The sequence below is a fragment of the Rhinoderma darwinii genome, chromosome 10 (assembly GCF_050947455.1).
Source record: "Rhinoderma darwinii isolate aRhiDar2 chromosome 10, aRhiDar2.hap1, whole genome shotgun sequence".
Taxonomy (NCBI): Eukaryota; Metazoa; Chordata; class Amphibia; order Anura; family Rhinodermatidae; genus Rhinoderma; species Rhinoderma darwinii.
Genome location: NC_134696.1, coordinates 61,964,654 through 61,986,325, shown reverse-complemented (window position 1 = coordinate 61,986,325; position 21,672 = coordinate 61,964,654). Strand labels below are relative to the sequence as shown.

At 41.7% G+C, this 21,672-nt stretch overlaps 2 protein-coding genes across 7 annotated transcripts in view; one reads left to right on the top strand and one right to left on the bottom strand.

Moving 5' to 3' along the window:
* Nucleotides 1-19,547, bottom strand: part of LOC142662092 (uncharacterized) — a 53,134-nt gene extending 33,587 nt beyond the window's left edge. For 2 of the 4 annotated variants that reach the window (XM_075839982.1, XM_075839984.1), the window contains exons 1-2: nucleotides 19,295-19,547; nucleotides 1,741-1,909 (exon numbers count right to left, since the gene is read on the bottom strand). In XM_075839982.1, coding sequence (XP_075696097.1) covers nucleotides 1,741-1,909; nucleotides 19,295-19,390 — 265 coding nt within the window. In that variant the 5' untranslated portion in view covers nucleotides 19,391-19,547. Of the gene's footprint in view, nucleotides 1-1,740; nucleotides 1,910-17,136; nucleotides 17,194-17,291; nucleotides 17,751-19,294 lie in introns of those variants that run through there. The other 2 variants (XM_075839983.1, XM_075839985.1) reach the window with 2 other exon arrangements.
* Nucleotides 18,684-21,672, top strand: part of LOC142662093 (sulfotransferase 2B1-like) — an 86,920-nt gene continuing 83,931 nt past the window's right edge. For 2 of the 3 annotated variants that reach the window (XM_075839990.1, XM_075839987.1), the window contains exon 1: nucleotides 19,531-19,692. The gene's annotated coding sequence lies outside the window, so the exon portion shown is untranslated. Of the gene's footprint in view, nucleotides 18,781-19,530; nucleotides 19,693-21,672 lie in introns of those variants that run through there. The other variant, XM_075839988.1, reaches the window with a different exon arrangement.

Genomic DNA, 21,672 nt, shown 5'->3' with positions numbered 1-21,672 from the left:
AGGACAGGTTCTATCATTTTTTTCAGCACGGACACCCATCAGTAAAAATACTGAAAGGTGTCCGTGGCCAATAGAAATTAATGGGTTCGTAATTACGGATGATTTATACGGTCGTGTGCATGGGTCCTAAGGCCTTGCGCAAGTCAAATACATACTGCGGAAAACAAATATTCTGCAACGCAAGAACCCGAGAAATCGGTCTGTTTTTATCACATAGGCTAACATTGTAGTTTTCTGCAGTGTATTTGAGTTGTGCAAATACAATGCAAGTACGCCACGTGTAAGCGCACCGTTAGGCTCCATGCACACGACCGTATTTTTCGACAGTAATTACGGACACATTAATTTCTATTGGCCACGGACACCTTTCAGTATTTTTACTGATGGATGTCCCTGCCGAAAAAATTATAGAACCGGTCCTATTCTTGTCAGTAATTGAGACAAGGACTCCCTCTTTTTTACGGATCCGTATATATGGATGGAATATGGTTGTGTGCATGGGGCCTTAGGGTGCAGTCACACGAGGCAAATTTTTGCGACCGAAAATCAGTTCCAGAAATTCATGCACCTGCTACAGAAACAATCCCATTCAGATAAATTAACAGATTTTCAGTCGCAGAAATTTATGCAATAAAATCTTCTGCATGTGACTGCACCCAGAGGCGCTATTTTTCCACATCGAGATTTGTTGCGGATTTGAATGCACAGTTTTGAGCTAAAGAACAGGTACCACTCTCCGCTGAGCAGTCAGTCCAGCACACAGATGTGGTAGACAGCAACAATATGCAGAATATCTGAGGGTATGTTAACATGGCTTATTTTCACCCATTTGGCATTTACGGCCCAAAAAACGGCTAAAAATACAGGGGCTGAATGCCTCCAAACATCTGCCCATTGATTTTTAATAGGAAAAAAAACTGCGTTTCGTTCCCACGGTCGTTTTTTTACGCGGCAGTTTGTAAAAATGGCGCGTAATAAGAAGTGCATGTCACTACTTGAGCCGTTTTTTTATACCGTTTTTCATTGGGTCAATAGAAAAACAGCTCCAAAAACGGCCGTAAAAAAACGCAACAAATAGCTGAAAATCAGAGGCTGTTTTCCCTTGAAAACAGCTCCGTATTTTACAGCAGTTTTTGTTTAGCGTGTGAAATTGCTCTAAAAGTGAGCCAATTTTTTTTTTATAAAATCCAATAGAAAGAGGTTTCATTTCCCAAAACACATACATTAAAAAAAACAAAAACTTTTACATAGCCTTTAAGGTGTTCCTTCTCACGAGCCTTCTTCCCTTTGTGAGTGCGCATACACAGCTAGCGGTCAATCCTTAAATGAGAATGCTCTTTTGGCTGACTAAGCAGGGATTAAAATCAGTAAAGTTATAATAAATCTTTTCCCATTATAGATCAATCTGCTCAGCTCCTCTTGCTCTATAAAATGCTGCATGTCCAATGTGACAGGTCCACAAGGCCATCATACATTTTTCAGCAGGTTTCACATGGGCCGTTATGGCCACATTTTAGCGTCAGTATTAAAGACCTGGGCTTTCTGCAGTTCTACTGAACGTAACTTATACGCCATAGGGTTCTGTGGTGATCTAAGTTCAGTATAGTGAAGCAGTGGGTTAGGGTATTGCGGCCGTAATTCGGTGCGGGGCCCGGCCTTCAAGTTGTTTTCTTCATAGAAATATTGGATTGAAACGAATATTCAAGTATAGTTACAAAATAATTAATACATGGATCTCACCTACTTCTTTTTGAATCCGAGAACAGAAATGTGCTCTCTTTCGATTACCAACTCCATCCTTTCTTCTCTTGACCGCCTTACATGTCTTTTTCTTTGATATAGGTCTGTCTGTCACCAGATCCTGCTCCAGGCGATATTCAGGAGGAGAAACGCTGGATATTAAAATTTCCTGATGGTAGAAAATGAAGCCAATGAACAAAAAAAAATAGACAAGCTATATATAGAAAGGATCACTCAAGTATCATGCAGAAGAGCATATGGTTTTACAACGTACAGATATGAATTTCTATGCTTCATTGCTATTGGGTGATAAAGGACCTAAGTAGTAAGAATATTAACACTTCGCGGTCACTTTGCATTCGGACTGTTGCTACTGAAAAGTTCCTTTTGCCGCAGAAACTTTCGGTGTTGTACGGATGCCTTTTATTCCGTTTTACTAGAGACTGAGGTCTAGTAGTTCCAGACTTCTCTTATAGGGTCGCAGCCTTTATGGACCAATCACACTCTTGTTGGAATGATAAGGTCCCTTTACTCAAAAGAAAGTATGGGCAGCACAGCAGAACAGAACCTCCAGGGTATTAGGGTGCAAGCCTCCAGGGATCCGACTTGTAAATCCCCAAATGTAGATAAAATAGGATATAAAGAGGCAGCACTCCAAAAATCATATCAAAATGGAACAATTTATTCACCCATCAGTGAAAAAAAGATTGCAACGTTTCAGCTGCTCCATGCAGCCTTTGTCAAGCAAAATACAACTCACAATTCAGTGCATTTATACAACCCAAAGTGGGAGGAGGCACCATCAAAATTTACATCTAATAAAAAGTTTAAGAGCACAATCAACTACAATACAAAATACATGGTGTCAATATTGTGTAACAATATATGCATGTGAGAATATACGTAAAGATATAAGTGACACAATAAAACATACATAAAAATACCATCACAATTCTCTAGATCATAATTTCAGGTTTATATCAAGCAGCTGTAATTTGGCAGGTGTGTGGAAAACAACACACACATATCTAATCACTGTCACTCACCCAAAACAAGGGGATACAGCGCTCGTGGGTCTAGTATGTCACACTGTTCTGATTCCGGCGTCCATAGAGTTCAACTGCGCATGCTCGAGTTTAAACCACGTGACATAGATAATCACATGATCTGCTGTCAAGCACATCGATATCAGCGTCTAACAAGACCGCTAGCAACCGTAGTCATAGTCGATTGCGCATGCGTACGAGAGCGCCGTAAGCAGGATACACATAACAAAAGAAGAGACTACGTCAGAGTCCAACAATCTAAAAGGATTACATTGACCCAACTTACAATGCTCAAACATGGCAAAAAGTCTGATGTTTTAGCAGAATATGGCAACGAGAAACTCACACCACAAGATGCTAAATCATAAAGGGTCCATAACTCCAAATAAAAGTAGATATAATAATATCATAAGGACAGACATATAGTCACTAGGTGGATTCAAAAGATAATCAACATATGGGTTCATATAAATAACCCCCAGCGCAAATGTATCCCTCGGCTTGGGTCAGCGTTCAGTGGAGTAATCCAGTTACAATAAACTGTAAACAAACCTACAGAAACAGAGGACAAATAGAAAAGTATAACTAAATAATCAAAAAGATGTGTGGTATTATAAGAATATCATAAAAACAAAGTGAAAATAAGTAAATAAACCCCTATTAAAAAAAAAAAATCTTACTACTTAGAGGGGGATCATGTAGAATAATGTCCCTGAGTGGTAATCTAGGAAAAACCACCACATCCCCTCTCCCTCAGAATATACATCCTAGAAACGCCTTCAAATTGTACTCAAAATTGAGTCCATTGGGTTGTAATGGAGAGAAGTGTATGACGCTGATTGGTCAGCGTCATACACTTCTCTCCACAACGCCCACTTGGTCATATAGTAAAACACGCCCAGTTGTCCATTAAGAAACTCATTAGAATAAAGCTAATATAGGTCATAACTCAGTCAAAAATGATCGTTTTTCTAAATAAAAAAACACTGCTGTAATCTACATTACAGCGCCGATCACATCATGTACAATATAGGCCACTTATAATGTGGTGACAGAGCCTCTTTAAGTAGTTTCTCCCTATCACCACCCCTCCTAAGTGGGGTACACGGTCAATGATCCAAAACTAGAGCTGATTAACTCTATAATGGGCCTCACAAAAGTGTCTGGGGATTGGTAATTCAGTCTTGTTCGTATTAATGGTGGATTTATGTGTATTGAGTCTAATCCTACATTCAGTGGTTGTCTCCCCAACATCTAATAATTTACACAGGCACATAAGAACATAGATTACAAAACCCGATCTGCAAGTCAGGTAATGTCGGATTTTATAGATCCTGCCTGTAATACGGTGTGTAAAGGAATCACCCTTACATATCAGACTGCAATTGGCACAACCCAAACACGGATAACATCCGCTACGGGTAATCGAACCCTGCCTACCTTACCTACCACTACCCTTAGGGCCTATGTCAGTCTTCACCAACTTCTCCTTCAAATTAGATGTCCTCTTATAGGAGAACAGAGGGGGATTTTTAAAGGAGGGGATATAGTAGAAATTACCTAACATGGGCCAATGTCTACGTATGACTTGCATAACTCGTGAACTATGTATATCATAAGTGGTGACACAGGGAATATGCGTTTCCTTTTTAGGAGCGGTAATATTCCTATCATGTCCTTCAACATTCTTAACTCTGGCAGTATGGGATCTAATCAGTTTATCAGGATAACCTCAAAAACTGAATTTGTCTCCCATCTCGCTCAATCGATCAGTCATAGTGAACTCCTCCTCCACAATCCTCTTAATTCTCAACATTTGGCTAAATGGGAGGGATCTAATCATCCTTCTAGGATGCTGGCTCGCATACCTTAGACTATTACGATACGTATTTTTTCTAAAGAGATCCGTCACTAGATGGTCATCCCTAATAAGGACAGTAGTGTCTAGGAATTGTATGGATTCAGTGGAGCGAACCATAGTGAATTTGATGTCTGGGTCCATTCCATTCAGGTCAACAAAAAATGATTTTAAGGAGTCTTGTGCATCAATCCAAATGAGGAATATGTTGTCTATGTATCGCCACCATCCCAAAACTTTGGAAAAATGGTGGGACACAGACGACAGATTCCTCCAGGTCTGCCATATAAATATTGGCATAGGTGGGAGCCATATTTGATCCCATAGTGGTACCTTTCAATTGGACAAAGAAGTCATCACCAAATAAAAAAATAGGTACAAGTCAAAATAGTTTCTAATAGGCCCAGGGCAAACTCCTTACAATCAGGAGAGTAATCTGTGACATCCAAAGCTTTTTTTTTTTTTTTTTTTTACACTAAATAACCCCCTCTCATGGTTAATCGAAGTGTATAGTGAGGTCACATCAAATTAGACCAAAATGGCTCCCTTAGGTATGTTTAAGTCATGAATCTTGGACAAAAAATAAATAAATCCCTGATATAGGACCTAGCTGTCGTAGCTCAATTCCTTATAAAAGTTTGTCCAGAAAAATGGGACTGAATATAGAATTTCTCCCTGACAATTGGGCGCCCTGGTGGATTATGTAGGTCTTTGTGGATCTTCGGGAGGCAATATATGAGGAGAGTAACTGGATGATTAGGCAATAAAAAAAATCATGTAACTCTTTGTCCACTAAATCAAGTGTGTATGCATTATCAACCAAGAGTTTAAGGTTCCTCATAAACTCCAACTTTGGATCTCTGTTGACTTTCCTATAAACACGAGGGTCATGCAACTGTTTCTCCAATTCATTAACATAGAGTTGGCGGTCCATAACGACGATCACCCCCGTCATTATGGACCAACTCCTGCAATGCCACAATTTGTTCACGCGTTAAGTTAGGACGAATCAAAGGTTCCCCATCACTCAACACGTTTGATTTTAATATACAAATATTACAATTTAATATACAGTTATTCATAACAAAAGATTGAGGGACTCCTTCAGGGATTTGCACTTTGGGATGCCTGCTAGATCCTTTGTTTTTTCAATACCCGTTTAAAGAGAACCCTTCACCTGCCCATACATGTGCAGCTGAGTGCAGCATGTAATAGGCAGGGCTGTACAAACCCTGGGGCACTTTACTTTTTTTTTTCCTATCCTCCTCCATTATTTAGATATCGGTGTCGTTATATTTGGCGCCCAATATTTAAATAACCCCCTGAACGGTCAATGGGGCGTGTAACATCGCTGTGACACTGTCCAATCAGCTACAGACAGTGTCATAGCAAGAGCTGGAGAGTGTGTGCGCGCGCACGCTCTTACACACTCTTCAGCTCTCAGCAAACAAGGACAAGACTGTGTGATCTCTCGCGATAGATCAGTCTTGTTGTCTTTGTCTGCCAAGAGCTGAAGAGTAAAAGCGTGAGTGCGTAGCTCCGAGTGCACATCCTCTCCTCTCTCCAGCACTTGCTGTGACACTGTACGTAGCGGATTGGACAGTGTCACAACAATGTTACATGCCCCCTTGCCACTTACACGCCCCATTGACAGTTCAAGGGGTTATTTAAATATCGGGCGCCAAATATAACAGCACCGATATCTAAACAACTGAGGAGAATAGGAAAAAAACTGTAAAGTGCCCCAGGGTTTGTACAGCCCTGCCTATTACATGCTGCACATGTATGGGCGCAATGAAAAGTTCTCTTTAAGTTTCATCCTAACCTATTACCGATCCTTGAGACACCATCATATCCCAAATCTTTCGTATTCATCCTTCCCTTCATGGATGCATAGCTCCTCTCCCTCAGCAGCTAGAATGGGAGTAAGGCTTCCATAGAAGCTTAAGTATCTCTATAACAGATTTTATAACGGATTTAGGCCCCATGCACACGACCGTAGTTTTCTTCCGTAATTACGGATGAAATTGCGGACCCATTCATTTCTATTGGCCACGGACACCTTTCAGTATATTTAGAGATGTGTCTGTGCCGTAGTAATGATCCGCAAAATATAGAACATGTCCTATTCTTGTCCGCAATTGCGGACAGCTGGCGATGTACATCCGTATTTGCAGATCGGAAAAATGCTTACGGTCGTGTGCATGAGGCCTTAGATGGTAGATATGGGTTTATAAAGGGGAAAATTGATAATCAAACATACACTTGGCAACTTTTATGTGCCCAATATTTCATATCTAGTAAGAACTAGGTTCTGATAAGTGAATTGTGAAGACTATAGAGAAGGCATTTCTGTTGTAGCAGTGGATTTTAACGTCGCTCTTGATCCAGCATAGACTCCTCTACTGGCACATCAGCGCTGTCTTATAGGACGTTAGCGCATATTAAGAACTTATTTCATAGAGCATATCTAAAAGATACCTGCCATTTTTTTCACCCTAATATAAAAAGATTACACACATTTTTCAGCTCCCCACAATTCATACCAATCGACTATATATTTTTTATCCATTTCAATTTATAAAACACTGCCTAGAAGCAACTATAGAATCCATCGTACAGTCAGACCATTCACCAGTTTCTCACCTTTGAAACACCCATACATATACAGAAAACATATAATTGCCTTCTAAATAAGACCTTATTAGATCTCCCTGACATTAAAGATAAGATCAATGGCAAATTAAAAGGAGTTCTTTACTCACAATGACTCAGACATTTCTCCTCAAGTACTATGGGAATCCTATAAAGCAGTTATTCGTGGCGAACATAATAGCATTGGCTGCATATCATATTAAACTAAGAACAGTCACGGCTGTGGGGTATATGAACCCACCAGACCGTTGTTCCGTAGTGGAGAAGCAGTTGGTCAAACAAAAGTCAATTACAGTCACTCGGACAAGAGTACTTGGGATGATGTTCAGGCAGATACTTGGAGTAGCAGACATGTGGCACAGGTGATGCTTGACATGTCAGATGACACAGGACTTGGCAGATGAGGCACACGGCTCCAACAATAGGCTTAGGAACAGGATACAGGAACACTGGGAGCAGGATATAATTAAAGGACCATTTGCATAAACGATCACAGGAAGACTAACAACGCTCAGGCAAGGAGAGGAAAAGCAGAGCCCTATTTAAAGTCCAGGTTTGGCTGGGAAACTTTAGACAGTTGCGCACACTGGCCCTTTAAGGCCGGAAGAGAGTGCGTGAGCGCACACTACGGGACACAGGTGAGTGTGACACGTGTGTGTCGGCGTCTGAGGAGGGAGATGCTGACATGAAGATACAGTCCTGCGGTCGCGGCTGACGGCAAGTGGGGGCATAACAAGAACAAAGAAAACCCAAGGCCTGACTCAGAAGATTAGACATTTTGAAATTCTACATTAAAAAAAACAAAAAAAAAAACAAAAACTACCACACAAAAAGGTAATAATCATGGCAGACACAGGTAATTAAAATATCTTGATCATATTATGCCTCCTGTGATTTTATATATACACTACCATAGGCATATCACTGTGAAAGCTTTGGGCTTTACTTGGGGATTTGGGATGGAGGTTGATTGTACGCTCTCCCTGCACTATTGCAAGCCTGTTGCACATTATACAATCGTAATAATCATTACGGTTATGCTGGCACATAGTTGATGGCCTTAGAGGAATATTTTTAAGTAGGCTTTTTAATTTTTATATGTATATTTGTTTGGTTGTTTTTTTTGGGGGGGGGGGGGGGGGGGGACTATAATTATGGAGTAATAAAGTATATATTTTTGGACAAATTTGTGTCTAGAATGATTTTGATACACAAATTGTGTGTTTGAGACATATATAGGTTTACTGTCGTTTGCATTAGGTCTTGCGGAGATACCAGTGCCCGAAAGGTATTATAGGTGCTAACAAAACGATAATAAGCCTACCAAATTTATGCTGGCCAGGATCAAAACATAGAAAACTTAAAACAAAAGGATAATGTCGACCAAAAAACAGATATGGCGTGGAGGTCTCCGAGACAGAACAGATCGCAGAGATGTTTCGCACTTACTATACAGAACTATGTAATATTAAAAAGACATACACTATTGATTCCCTTAAAAGAAAGGCCTCTGCCTCATAGAATTTCATGAAAGGTATTGACCTCCCACTCATATCTCAAAATCATGCTTCACATATTTGTGATCCAATCACAATAGACTAACTCACAGCAGCACGAAAATCTACTTCTAAAAGGAAAGCCACGGGTCCCGATGGATTACCTTTCTACTACTATTAATGTTTTACAAAGATCCTAGCACCACATATCCTAAAAACATTTAATTCCGCATTAGAGGGCTCCCCCTTCTCTCAGACATTAGAAGCGCATATCACGCTTACAAATAAACCAGGTAAAAACACCCAACCAACTGTGCTAATTATCGACCTATATCCGTGAGCTAAAGTCATACGCCAAGATACTAGCAACAATGAGAAAACCCACACTACCATATCTAATACATCCGGACCAGACAGGTTTTGTGCCAGGAAGAGAAGGAACGGACAATGCAAAAGAAGTACTCAACTTCATTGCGTACGCCCAAAAATTTAAATACCCTCTTGTCCTACTCTGCACAGATGCCGGCAAGGTGTTTGGAAGAGTAGCATGGCCTTTCATAACTAGCGTGTTAAAGAAATTCCAATTTCCAACAAAATTGATCACAGCGATTTTATCAATGTATTCATCACCTAGTGCTTACATAAAAGTTAATGATACCATCCCGAAATCAATGATGGCACTCGTCAGGGGTGTCCACTTTCTCCGCTGCGGTTTAGATTAGTAATGGAGACCCTCCTATAAACAATACGACAGTATAAGTCAATCCAGTGGTTGAAATGTGGATGACAGGAATACAAAATAGCTGCATTCGCGGTTGACCTCCTACTCATACTCTCGAACCCAAAAACTACATTTACTACCCTCCAACACATTTTAAATAGCTTTGGATATGTATCTAACTTTAAAATAAACATGACAACATCTCAAGCTTTAAATAATTCAATACCGAATGCACAAATAGAACTATTAAAAGAGAAATTCCCTTTCTCACGGCCAATGGAATCTATCACTTTTTTGGGTATAAATATAACCCCTAACCCAAAACAATTATACTTTTTGAACTATAAAAAAAAATTGTGGACTACCATACCCACAATTTTAAAGTCTCGGTCTCTGGCCTTTCGATCATAGATAGGTTCAAGTAACAGGTTGAACTCACTGATTTCTCACTGATACCTATTACAAACTCTCCCTATACCACTTCCAAATAACGTTTTTCACCATTATAGGAAGATTTGCTCAGATTACATTTGGGATGGTTCTAGGCCCAGAATCTCGTAAAAAAATTCTCCAGTTACCACCTGATAAAGCAGGAATTGGATTCTCCCTACTATCCAAAGGCTACAAAGCAGTACACCGAACTAGGATCGTAGATTGGTTAACAAAAACACACTGTATAAGCACTGGATGACCATTGAAGAGCAAACAGCACAGAGGCCTCTACACCAACTAATTTAGATAACCCGAAAAATAACTCCCCTATATTGGGATTAAGCACTTTGTCACAAGCCACACTAAAGATAAGAGACACCCACATATTAGAACAATGTGTTCATCACACCCATCACCACTAACCCAATTACAAGACTGCATACCAGTCCTAGACCCAGGATATCAAACACTACCTATATCTATTAGACATAATACAATCAATCCTTTGGTGATTCTAGATCAAGATGGAGCTTTACCATCTATTGCGCAGACTAGCGATATACTGGATTACCAAAAGCGTAATACCTTCCAACAGTTTCAATTGCAAACATACATGAAGCTCTCTCTCTTGGACATCACAGAACTCTTTCATGGTTCGAGGAAATTTGGACACAGACTGAAGCGCCTAAGAAATTGTTATCAAAACTTAGTAAACAGATTGTCACAATAGGTACAGAAAACGTGCTGGGAAACAGATTTGAACCTTGCATACTCCACCACAGACATATCAAGGATGTTGAGAGCTCCTAAATCCACATCTCGTATCAAAATACAAGAGAATGCATATAGATGGTACTTAACCCCTGTCAGATTGAAACAGATGTATAGCTCTACCTCGGATACTTGCTGGTATAGCTCTACTTCGGATACTTGCTGGAGATATGACAACATAGGCACATTTTTTTTTCTTACACACATTTGGTGGGAATGTTCAGAGCACCTGACTTTTTGGCAACAAGTTTTTAAACAAATTAACATAATATGTAATATAAAACTCCCTGTGGCCCCAAAGATAGCTCTCCTTGCTCTAATCCCAGATATGTACCTAGAAAATCAGTAAAACTGATACTCATACTATTAGCTGCAGCTCGTCTACTGATCCCAGTCAGATAGAAGTTGACAGACTCCCCGTCAATTTCACATTGGTTACATAAAGTTGATCAAATTGCTAGGTTAGAGATACGCTCGTATTGGGAACTCAGAACACACAACTCCATTTGTTCAAATATGGAAAGGATGGCAGACTAATAGAACTCAACTCTATGACTTGAATATAGCCGACACACACTAACTTAGTCTTGTTATATTGCCTTACTGCACTTAGGAGAGATTCAATTATATGAGCCATCCTGTAAAGAACTTCATCTCAGATATACATTTAATTTTTTTTAAAAAAACCAACAACTTCATTCCAACCATTTTTTGCCATAATTGGTGCATGTAGATGCACATCGGTATAAGATGGCTCCTTTAAATATCCCTCCTGATCTCTCTTCTCCTCCTCCACCCCCCCCCCCCCATGTTATTTTTATTACGTTGCGGAATGCGCTCGGCCCAAAGATCTCCTCCGGGAACCATGTATCTAGTCCCCTTTATGATGGTATCAGATGAGGCTTTCCCTCTGTCGATCCTGCTGTGCCCATACCCTCAAGGGGGACTAAATGCCCGAAAAAGGATATTTAACTGTGCCAGGCACAGAGTTGTGGAGTGTACCTTCAGAACCACGGTTAGTCAGTGGAAGGTCTTAACCATGTTCATCCAACCACAGTTGATGCTGTGATTAAGGCCTGCTGTGTACCCCACAAATACGCTCGGGACTACAATCCCAAGGTAGATGTGGAGAGACACTGCACCCAGCTTTTGACACAGTCATTAACTGGAGTCCTGGCCATTACCAATATTTTTGGGGTGTGTGCGCACGAGATAACTTTGCTGACTATTTTATAAGTCCTGAAGGTGCTATGCTCTGGCAATATTTCTATATTGGTGATGTGCGGCCTTGAAAACATAGATTGTCTTCCTTGTTACCCTGTGTTGAAGTTGGTCAAGAAGGATATTGGCGGAGACGTTTTGTACAATATGTTCTGAACTTCAATTATTTTTCAACCTTATGTTTTGTAGAAATTTGTTGTTTTTTTTTTACCAAAACTAAAATAAAAAAAAGGATGTTTTACTTTTTTACAATTTGTTAATTAAATAAAATGTGTCAAGTTTGTCATTACTTTAACTTTAATGTCAAACCTTTGAAGAAACAAACATGTGTTTGATGATTATATTTAACATTTAATGGTGTTCCAAATTTGTTTTGTTCTTCTAAACTTTTGCCCATCAAAGGTCTACAGGTCTGCAAATTGTTGGTAAATGCCCATGCCAAATATAGAACACTACCCGGTCTGATTCTCCACCGTAGGCACGGCTACCTTGCCAACAGAAAACTTTTGATCAAGCATCCATAATTTAATAAATGCTTGACTATAGCTTTCTCTGCCTTTCACAACCTCACACTGGGTTCACCAACAGTGAAGTTTGCTTTTACTAGTGCACCCTATGTGTCCAACCAAGCAATGGTTTAGGGCTTGTCCACACGTAACGGAATTGCTGCGGAAAATTTCTGCAGCATTTCCGTTGAAACTAGAGGACAATCCGCAGCGGAAAAACCGCACCATTTCCTGCGTTTTTTGCTGCAGAAAATAGTGCGGATTTTGCGCCATTTTTGTCAATGCTGGGGGATGGTGACATCTCCTCTAAAAAATGCAGCAATTCAGTCTATTTTTCACAGCAGGAATTGACATGTTGCGGAAAGAAAATTGTGCACCGCAGGTGAATTTCTGGACAGAAATTTTAAGCAGCGTGTGAAATCTCAACCACTTTACGGCTACTGTTTCCGCTGCGTATTTTCCGTCCGCAATGCCGGTCGGAAAATACGCAGCAATTCTGTTACGTGTGGACAAGCCCCAACTCTGACCCTTCAAAACTAGATCAAGTAGTATTACTAAAATGCCTTCCACAAACTAGTTTATTTGGTCAAAGGTAGGTACTACTTAGTTAATTTTTACTTCAAAGAGTTAATTTGAAGACAAAAGCTTAAAAACGACAGACACAATAGGTTAGTGTTTTTTTGTTTTAATTTTTAAAACCACCCAATGTTTTAATTTCGCACCCACAAAAAAAAAATAGAAAGGCACACAGCCCTGCAATCCAAACACCCCCCCCCCCCCCCAACTCCAAAAATAAAGGGGAGATTGGGCAGATTAAGATGTGGCAGAAGAGATGGTAGTGGTGGAAGTGGTGGCGGTGTAGGTGGTGGTGGTTAGGGGAGCAGGTAAGGAGACTGGGGCATAGTAAGGCTGCATTCACATCTGCGTTGTGGCTTCCGCTCCAACGTATCCGTCAGAGGACCACAAGAACGGAAGTTAAGGTTTCCCTCAAAAAACCCATTGATTACAATGGGTTTTATTTTTGCATCAGTTGTGCTCAGTTAGGCTCCATTCCGTCAGGTTTCAGGTTTTTTTGACAGAAGAAATACTGTAGTCTGCTGCGCTATTGTTTCCGTCATTAGTGACAAAAAAAAGGAAAGCTCCTTTCCGTCAGGTTTCCAACATTGAACTCAATGGATGACGGATACAAACAGATATGCCATCCGTTTGTATCAGTTATGCATTACGTTAAATGAAAGCAAGAAAGATGCAAAGAAAAAAACAGATCCGTTAAAAACGGAGTGTAACTGATGACAAACGGAAAGATAGTCGTTTTTTTGACGAATCCGGTAAAATGATCCGTCAAAAACAAACATTTTACCTTACGTTGCATTCAGTCTGCATCAGTCAGCCTGTTTGTTTTTTTATTTCAACGGATCCGCTAAAACGGATGCTACAATGCAGATATGAAGGAAGCCCAAGAATGAGAATGAAGATAAAAAAAAAAAAGATAAAGTAGAAGGTAAAGAAGAGAGGAATTAGTGATCATAATAAGAATGAGAAGACTGGGTGTTGCATAGTATTGGGAATACTGGGGACTTTTGTCTGGTGAGGGATTAGACGATCCAGCCCGAGGGCTGCTGGCATGCCTTCGGATATTGGCAATCTCTTCCTCCGTCTCGGCTTGTGACTTGGCGGAAGCTAAAAGATTCATGACCAGAAAGACAACTAGGACACATGACTATTGTTTGTCCCACGGCAACGCTGAGGTGGTCCCAGTGGTCCACCCTCCAAATAATGGACAAGAGCCTCCACATACATTTCTCTGTCCATAGTCTTGAGGGTTCTTTCCGTTCCCCATTGGGGCGGTGCCGTGCCTGAAGCTTCAGGAAATGCACATCTTCTGGATTAGCAAGCGTTGGTTGCCCCCGCTGTTGAAGGCCCTGCTTGATGTTCCTCAGGTGGGTCCATGGATGCTGGTGGATCACTCTCTCTAATCTACAGTTCCTCATATGGGAGAGCTCAATTGGCCAAGATGGTACGTTACCAGATGAATTGTAGCGGTATCTGAAAGGGCATAATTTAGTAACTTCAAGTTTGATCCCAGAATGTCACTTTATGTATTGGAAAAATTGGAAACAAACAAACTGGGGGAATCGGTTTATATGACGCATTCCACTGTACGCCTATATAGTACTTTACACTTTGTTAGGTCAGCTCCATTTCTGTAGTACACAAAAGTTCAATATACACCAGAATGACAAAACGGGATGTGCAAAGAGGCAAAAAAAACAAAACACATTACATGTCTTGCAGGTATTTCCAACAAAACTACATGGTGTGATAGTTGTAAGAGATCTTATGTGCGTATATATTAACATAAAAAGATACTTACTCCCGGAGCTCCCGACTAGTCAGGAGGAACTGCAGATCCTTGTAATAGGTGTACCGCTGCCGCGTCGGAGAAGAGCAACTCTTCTCCTTCAGGAATCGATCCTGCAGAGACCTTCACTGATTCTTCAGGTCCCGTTCTAAACATATAAGGGCCTGTTCACATCCCGGTGTTTCCTTCGGGTGAACCCCGCAACGGAAAGTCAAAATGAAACCACAGCTTCCATTTCAGTCACCATTGCGATCAATGGTGACGGAAACATTGCTAATGTTTTCCGTTCGTCACCATTCCGGCAGGTTTCCGTTTTAACGACGGAATCAATAACGCAGTCGACCATTAGCAATGTTTCCGTCACCATTGATATCAATGGTGACAAACGGAAGCTGTGGTTTCAGTTTGACTTTCCGTTGCAGGGTTCACCCGACGAAAACCTCAGACGGAACCCAACGCCAACACTGATGTGAACAGGCCCTAAAAATCAAACAATAAAACATCAGCCACAGTTCTTCACAAAAAAAACGCTAGGAAAGCATTTTAAAGAAAAAAAACAAAAAAAAAAAAAAACCACGTTCTGAGGCTATGTACCAGTACTGCTTCTTTTTAAATGGCAATGAATCTCTAGGACGACGACTCAAATATGGAACTGTAACATCACTAGCTTATACGCAGGCCCATAAAATACAACATTGGGACTGGCTAGGAAAGGATTTTTTCGGAAATGCCACTAGCAGTCGTAGAGAGCCCAGAAACGTCACTCAGCACAACGACTTTGGACCGGGGGGGGGGGGGAGATGAGATTAGAGTGCACTATAGCAAACATTTCTGTGACTACCACCCCCACTGAGAGATTCCACAAATTTAATAATTACTTATAGATGGACAGTGACATGACTGCTTCTTCCAGACACACACTTAAAAATAAAGGCACATAATAGATGGCATACAGTTTCAAATTATACGGTTTTAGGCCCCATGCACACGACAGTATTTTTCATCCGTAATTTCGGACTGCAATTACGGACCCATTCATTTCTATGGGCTACGGACACCTTTCCATATTTTTACGGATGGGTGTCCGTGCCGTAGAAAATGATAGATGTCCTTTTTTTTGTCCGCAATTCCGACACAGACTCGCCATAGAAGTCTATGGGTGCTTCCGTATTTACGGACGGCTACGGATGTGCATCCGTAATTACAGAAGCGTTGCTATGCGATGCCAGGGGATTACCCAAGATTCCTCCCTTTTTTTTGTGGATCCGTAAGTACGGGTGCACTACAGACCGTATTTACGGACACGACACCCTTCCGTATATGCGGATGATTCACGGATGACTATAAATGACTATGGATCCGCATTTATGGATGGATTAAAAATACAGTCGCGGGCTCAAATAAAATAATGTCCAATCATGGCCGGTATATCACAATTTGGCCTTCAGATCCCAGCCAGCAACCAGTGTAGATGTCCCAGGGAATAAACTCTCATCACCTCCATCTATCATACCACGTTCATTGTGCAAAAAACAATGCTATCACGGACGCACAATTACATACATAATCTGTAAGGGTAGATTTACGTAGACTTAGATGCATTTTTTAAGTCAGAATTGGCATCAAAAAACGCCAGTGAATTTTACAGATTAATAATTTCCCAACGAAAAAAAAATAAAAAAAATATACACCTCAAAAACCGCCTGCATTTTAAAAGTCGCCTCCAAATTCCTAGAGGAAGATTGGAGGCAGATTTTTTCTGCTTGACAAAAACTGTGTGAACATACCCCAAAGGGTACAAGCGCATAACAATTGTGGTCATACGGATTGCAACCGCGGCCAGCCTGGAGGGGAAGTTGGCTAGCAGGGGACCTGGCCTGGATCCCCTCAGGGTGCCACATTAGACGGCCTGTACAGCGCCGCATACAACATGGACATTGTGTGGTGCGTCGCATACGTCGTCATGAGGCTGGCCAGCGTCAGCACCTTCTATACGGCTCAGTACAGACTTGGCCTGATGGGACGGCCGGACGGGATCCATGGCAGACCCCTGCAGACAAGAGAAGACACGGGAGCACAAAGGATTTGCTTTTTTTAAAGACAATTTTAGGGGGGAGGGGGGGGGGGGGCTCAGATCTGGCGGCTGGGGAGCTGATCTAGTGAGGGGTCCCAGCAATGAATCTGTACGGGCCTGAAGGGGTAATATATCTGAGGAAAAAAAAAAAAAATGGACAAACAAGCAGAACACACACTCGCCAGTCTGGAGTTGGTCAGACTCAGTGGCATCCCAATCAGGATACAAAAATCAGCAAACCTGAAGCCACGCACCAGCCTCTTATCCCGGGCACTGTACCCCTCTGCCGTGATAACGGGATGTGACTTCACCTAAAAAAACAACAAAGTTTTCAAAATTTTAAATAATGATAGCCAACAACATAGTTTACAATCACATAAGGCTACAGATAGGAAGCCACAGTACTCACATGCCAAATTAGACGGGGAACATTGATGCCCATCCTTTCATACCAGCTTACATTGGTCCTTAGGCTGGGGCTGCTCTGCTGGTTTCACTTGTACAGCTATAATGGAGACATTTTCTTTTCCTCCTATTTGTTCCATGAGAATTGTTTTAAATAAAACTTAATTTCTGTACACCTGCGAATTCCCAGCATTTAACGTCATTCCGCTGCGTAAACGCTGTACAAACTGCAACAAAAATTAACTTGCGCATTTTAGTGTGGAGTTTCTGTTTCCCATTGAAGACTATGGGCCAAAAAACGCATCATCTCCCTTCAGTGTACGCCGCATCAATAGACATCTCAATCAAGATCTCATTTACTTTACCGCTACTGTAAATGCTGTGAAATTTACGCACAAAATTCTGTTGCGGATCTGCTGCGATGTTTACCCTGTGTAGGAACCTCAGCAGGCTAAAAGAAAAAACACTTGTCCATAGCAACCAATCACAGTCCAGCATTCATTTTTCCACAGCAGTTTAATAAATGAAAGCTGTGCTCTAATTGGTTGCTATGGGAAACAAGACCAGTTTTACTGATAGAAAGTTTTGATGAATTAGGCCTATTGTACACAGTGGGAAGAAATGATCAAAGACTTCGCACCAATTTTGTGGCATTGAAAAGTCACAAATTTTGATGCATGTCATTTGCGACATTTTTTACTTCTCTCACAACTTTTCAAATAGGGTTATATGGGAGGTGGTGGGCCACCTTTGGGCCGACACATTTACTATAATTTACGACATCAGCGAAAATCTACACCTGGTCACAGAAGGCATATATGTGAATTTCTGGTGTACAAACAGCCAAAGATGAACCAGATTTATTAAGAGGCGAGGAATTTGGCGCTTTTCAAGACAACAGTTTATTTTAAGACTGTTGTATGAAAGGCCAGTCCTAATAAATTCTCTCCAGTAAAGTATTTATAACCTTAATTATATATTTATTTGGGGACTATAAATTGAAATGTATTTGGCTCCTACATTTTTAAATTTATTCATTTGGGTAATTTTTTAAGTCTGGAGCCCTGCATGGTACGACAGATATAAATGGCGCACCCCACTTCCTTTTAATGGGGTCTGTCAAGGTTTCCAACAAGATTTCTGTTTTGATGGCAATAATAGTGCTGTAAGACGCTCTGCTATTCTTGCTCTCAAATGGGACGGAAAACTTGACGGACTCTCTGAACAAAACCGTGAACCGCAGTGTGAACATAGCCTAACAGTATGTCATCTGAAGTCGTGCACATCATATTATGGCCAAAGGGATGCACAGATCTGGACATAGGGGCTCATTTGTCAAAACGGTCTTAGGTTCTGTCCACATCTGTGTCGCGGGCTACGTCAGCGATTGGTTGCTGTAGAAAACAAGACAAATTTATTTTTTTTTTTTCATTCAACGGTTTTTGATAAATTAAGCCCATAACCAACGTGGTCACCAAGAGCTCAGGTTCAACGTAAGTTTTATGAGGCGTAAACAATGACATTTAGGGCCTGTTCACATCTGCGTCTGTGTTTCCATTGTTCCACTCTGTCAGAGGAGCGGAGCAACAAAACTACTGGAAGCACTGGTTCCGCTGTATGAAGTACACCATCGGTGCCCGACAGAACCCATTGACTTTGACAGTTGCGTCAGGTTTCCGTCATGCTGCGCTATGGTTTCCAGTATTTTGGACAAAATCTGCCCTTAACACAGATGTGAACAGGCCCTTACATAGGCTACAGTCCGTCCAACAGTAGAAAATAAATAGCATGGTGCAACTCAGATCAGGCACCCTGGCCTTACATCAACTCTAATTATGTATTATAAAACATTTACTAATTTCCATTAGTGTATTCACCCTGCAGGTTTATACAAACATATACAATTATTTTTTCTTGCCTTTAACCAAGTATCTAAAAAAAACTACCACAACCCTAAACCTGTGTCGTATGACAGGAGTTGGGAACTGCAGTATCGGAGTGCTGTACCTGATGGAGCAAACAGCTGTGCTTAGCTTCACTGTTTGAGGAAGAAAGAACATCCTCCATATTTGCCGTCTCATCATTTTCATCGAGCGTCTCCATATTCCTGGAAGCCACAGTCGCTTTACTGGAGGTAGCAGAAATATCTCCGTATATACGTATATTTATATTTTCAAATCGGTAACGATCGCGGAAACGGTTCAAACCGGAAGTTGGTATCAGCCTCACTTTGAAAACAAGATGGCGGACATGAACGTGCTCTATTGCCAGCAGTATGCCATTGTCAAAGATGGCGCCAACGTACTGCTGTACTGGCAGGGGGCGGGGAGAAGTTTTCTGGCTTCTCGTCAGTTGTAAAAAATAGTTGTTCCGGTGGATTCAGCGTCACTCGGGCTTTGCAGGCAGTAAGTGTGGTTTAGTTGGTATCATCCAAGGGATGAAAAAGAAAAAATGGCCCGATTGTCTCGTGTTTATGACAGAAGTGTGCAGCTTCTATCCCTTCACTTTACATAGAAGCGGCATCTCGGCGCTATCAGTCATATCCGCCAGTAAACTGCGCTGACAACTCGGCTGTCTGTGTTCCTATAACTATTACCTATCATATAGATATGATCAAGAATAGAGAGTTATAGAAGACATCAGAGGGACACAGTAAGCGCTGACAGCACTGAGCTGTAGCTTCTACGTGTAGTGAATGCATAGAAGCTGTATATTGAAAAGCAAACACAATTTTGAATGTCAATTACAAATGTTTTCTAATAAATTAGTACATTTTATTAAAAAAAATATGGGGCAGCTGGGATTCTTTTGTGGGCAACTTGCCTGTTCTTTTGGGGCGTGACACCTATTTTGGGAGGGTAGGTAATTATGTATTAGCAACTCCTCATGTAAGCTGTACTTTTCTAAGCGACATACCTTGAAGCTAGGAGATCCCAAGTAAAGAAATTCGGCGAGTGCCTCAATTTCTTCTACTTTTTGAATTATTATACTTACCTTTCATGGGTCAAATGCTGGCGCCACAAAATCAGCAAGCTACGCTGTTCCCGTGACTTCGGGAGTTATAGGTGGCTAGGGCAGCATCAACTCTGCATATGGTCAGGTCACTCACAGTGCAGGGAGGGGGGTCCCCAACACTCCTTAGGCCCCATGCACACGAACGTAAAAACTCCCGTAATTATGGGCCGTAATTACGGCACGTTTTTACGGGCCCATGGACTTCTATTGGCCACGTGTACCTCCCCATATGCTTACGGGAAGGTGCCCGGGCTGTTGAAAAATATAGAACATGTCCTATTTCAGGCCGTAATTACGGCACGGGCAGCCCATAGAAGTCTATGGGGCTCCCGTAATTACAGGTGACTACGTGTGTGCACCCGTAATTACGGGAGCGTTGTTAGGCGACGTCAGTAAATAGTCACAGTCCAGGGTGCTGAAAGAGTTAAACGATCGGCAGTAACTCAGCACCCTGGACAGAAACTACCGATCACAATATAGATCAACCGGTAAAAAAAAAAAAAAGACGTTCATACTTACCCAGAACTCCCTGCTTCTTCCTCCAGTCTGGCCTCGTGGGATGAAGTTTCAGCCCATGTGACCGCTGCAGCCAATCACAGGCTGCAGCGGTCTCATGGACTGCCGCGTCATCCAGGGAGGTCAAAAGAGGGACGCGTCACCAAGACAACAGCCGGGTAAGTATGAATTTCTTTTGCTTTTACTACGGAAAGGGCTTCTCTCTATCCTGCACTGATAGGCTGGGTTCACACGACCACATTAACGTCCATAATGGACGGACGTATTTCGGCCGGAAGTCCCGGACCAAACTCAGTGCAGGGAGCCGGGCTCCTAGCATCATAGTTATGTACGATGCTAGGAGTCCCTGCCTCTCCGTGGAACTACTGTCCCGTACTGAAAACATGATTACAGTACGGGACAGTTGTCCTGCAGTGAAGCGGGGACTCCTAGCATCGTACAAAACTATGATGCTAGGAGCCCGGCTCCCTGCACTGAGTTCGGTCCGGGACTTCCGGCCGAAATACGTCCGTCCATTACGGACGTTAATGTGGTCGTGTGAACCCAGCCATAGAGAGAAGGGCTGCTGATTACTGCAGTGCAATTTTGCAGAGAAAACGTGCCCGTAGATACAGGTGGAATACTGGTGACACCGGACCCGTATTTACGGGCACGGGTCCGTAAATACTGGTGCAATACGGGTCGAATACGTGTGACCAAGGACCCGTATTTACGCCAGTATTTACGGGAGGGAAAAAATACGTTCGTGTGCATGAGGCCTTAGTCTGTAAGACACGCCCACTGTTAATGGATTGGCCAGAGCAGCTGTGGCCAATCCAAGAACAGTGGGCGTGTCTTAGACTCATTCTAAGGGC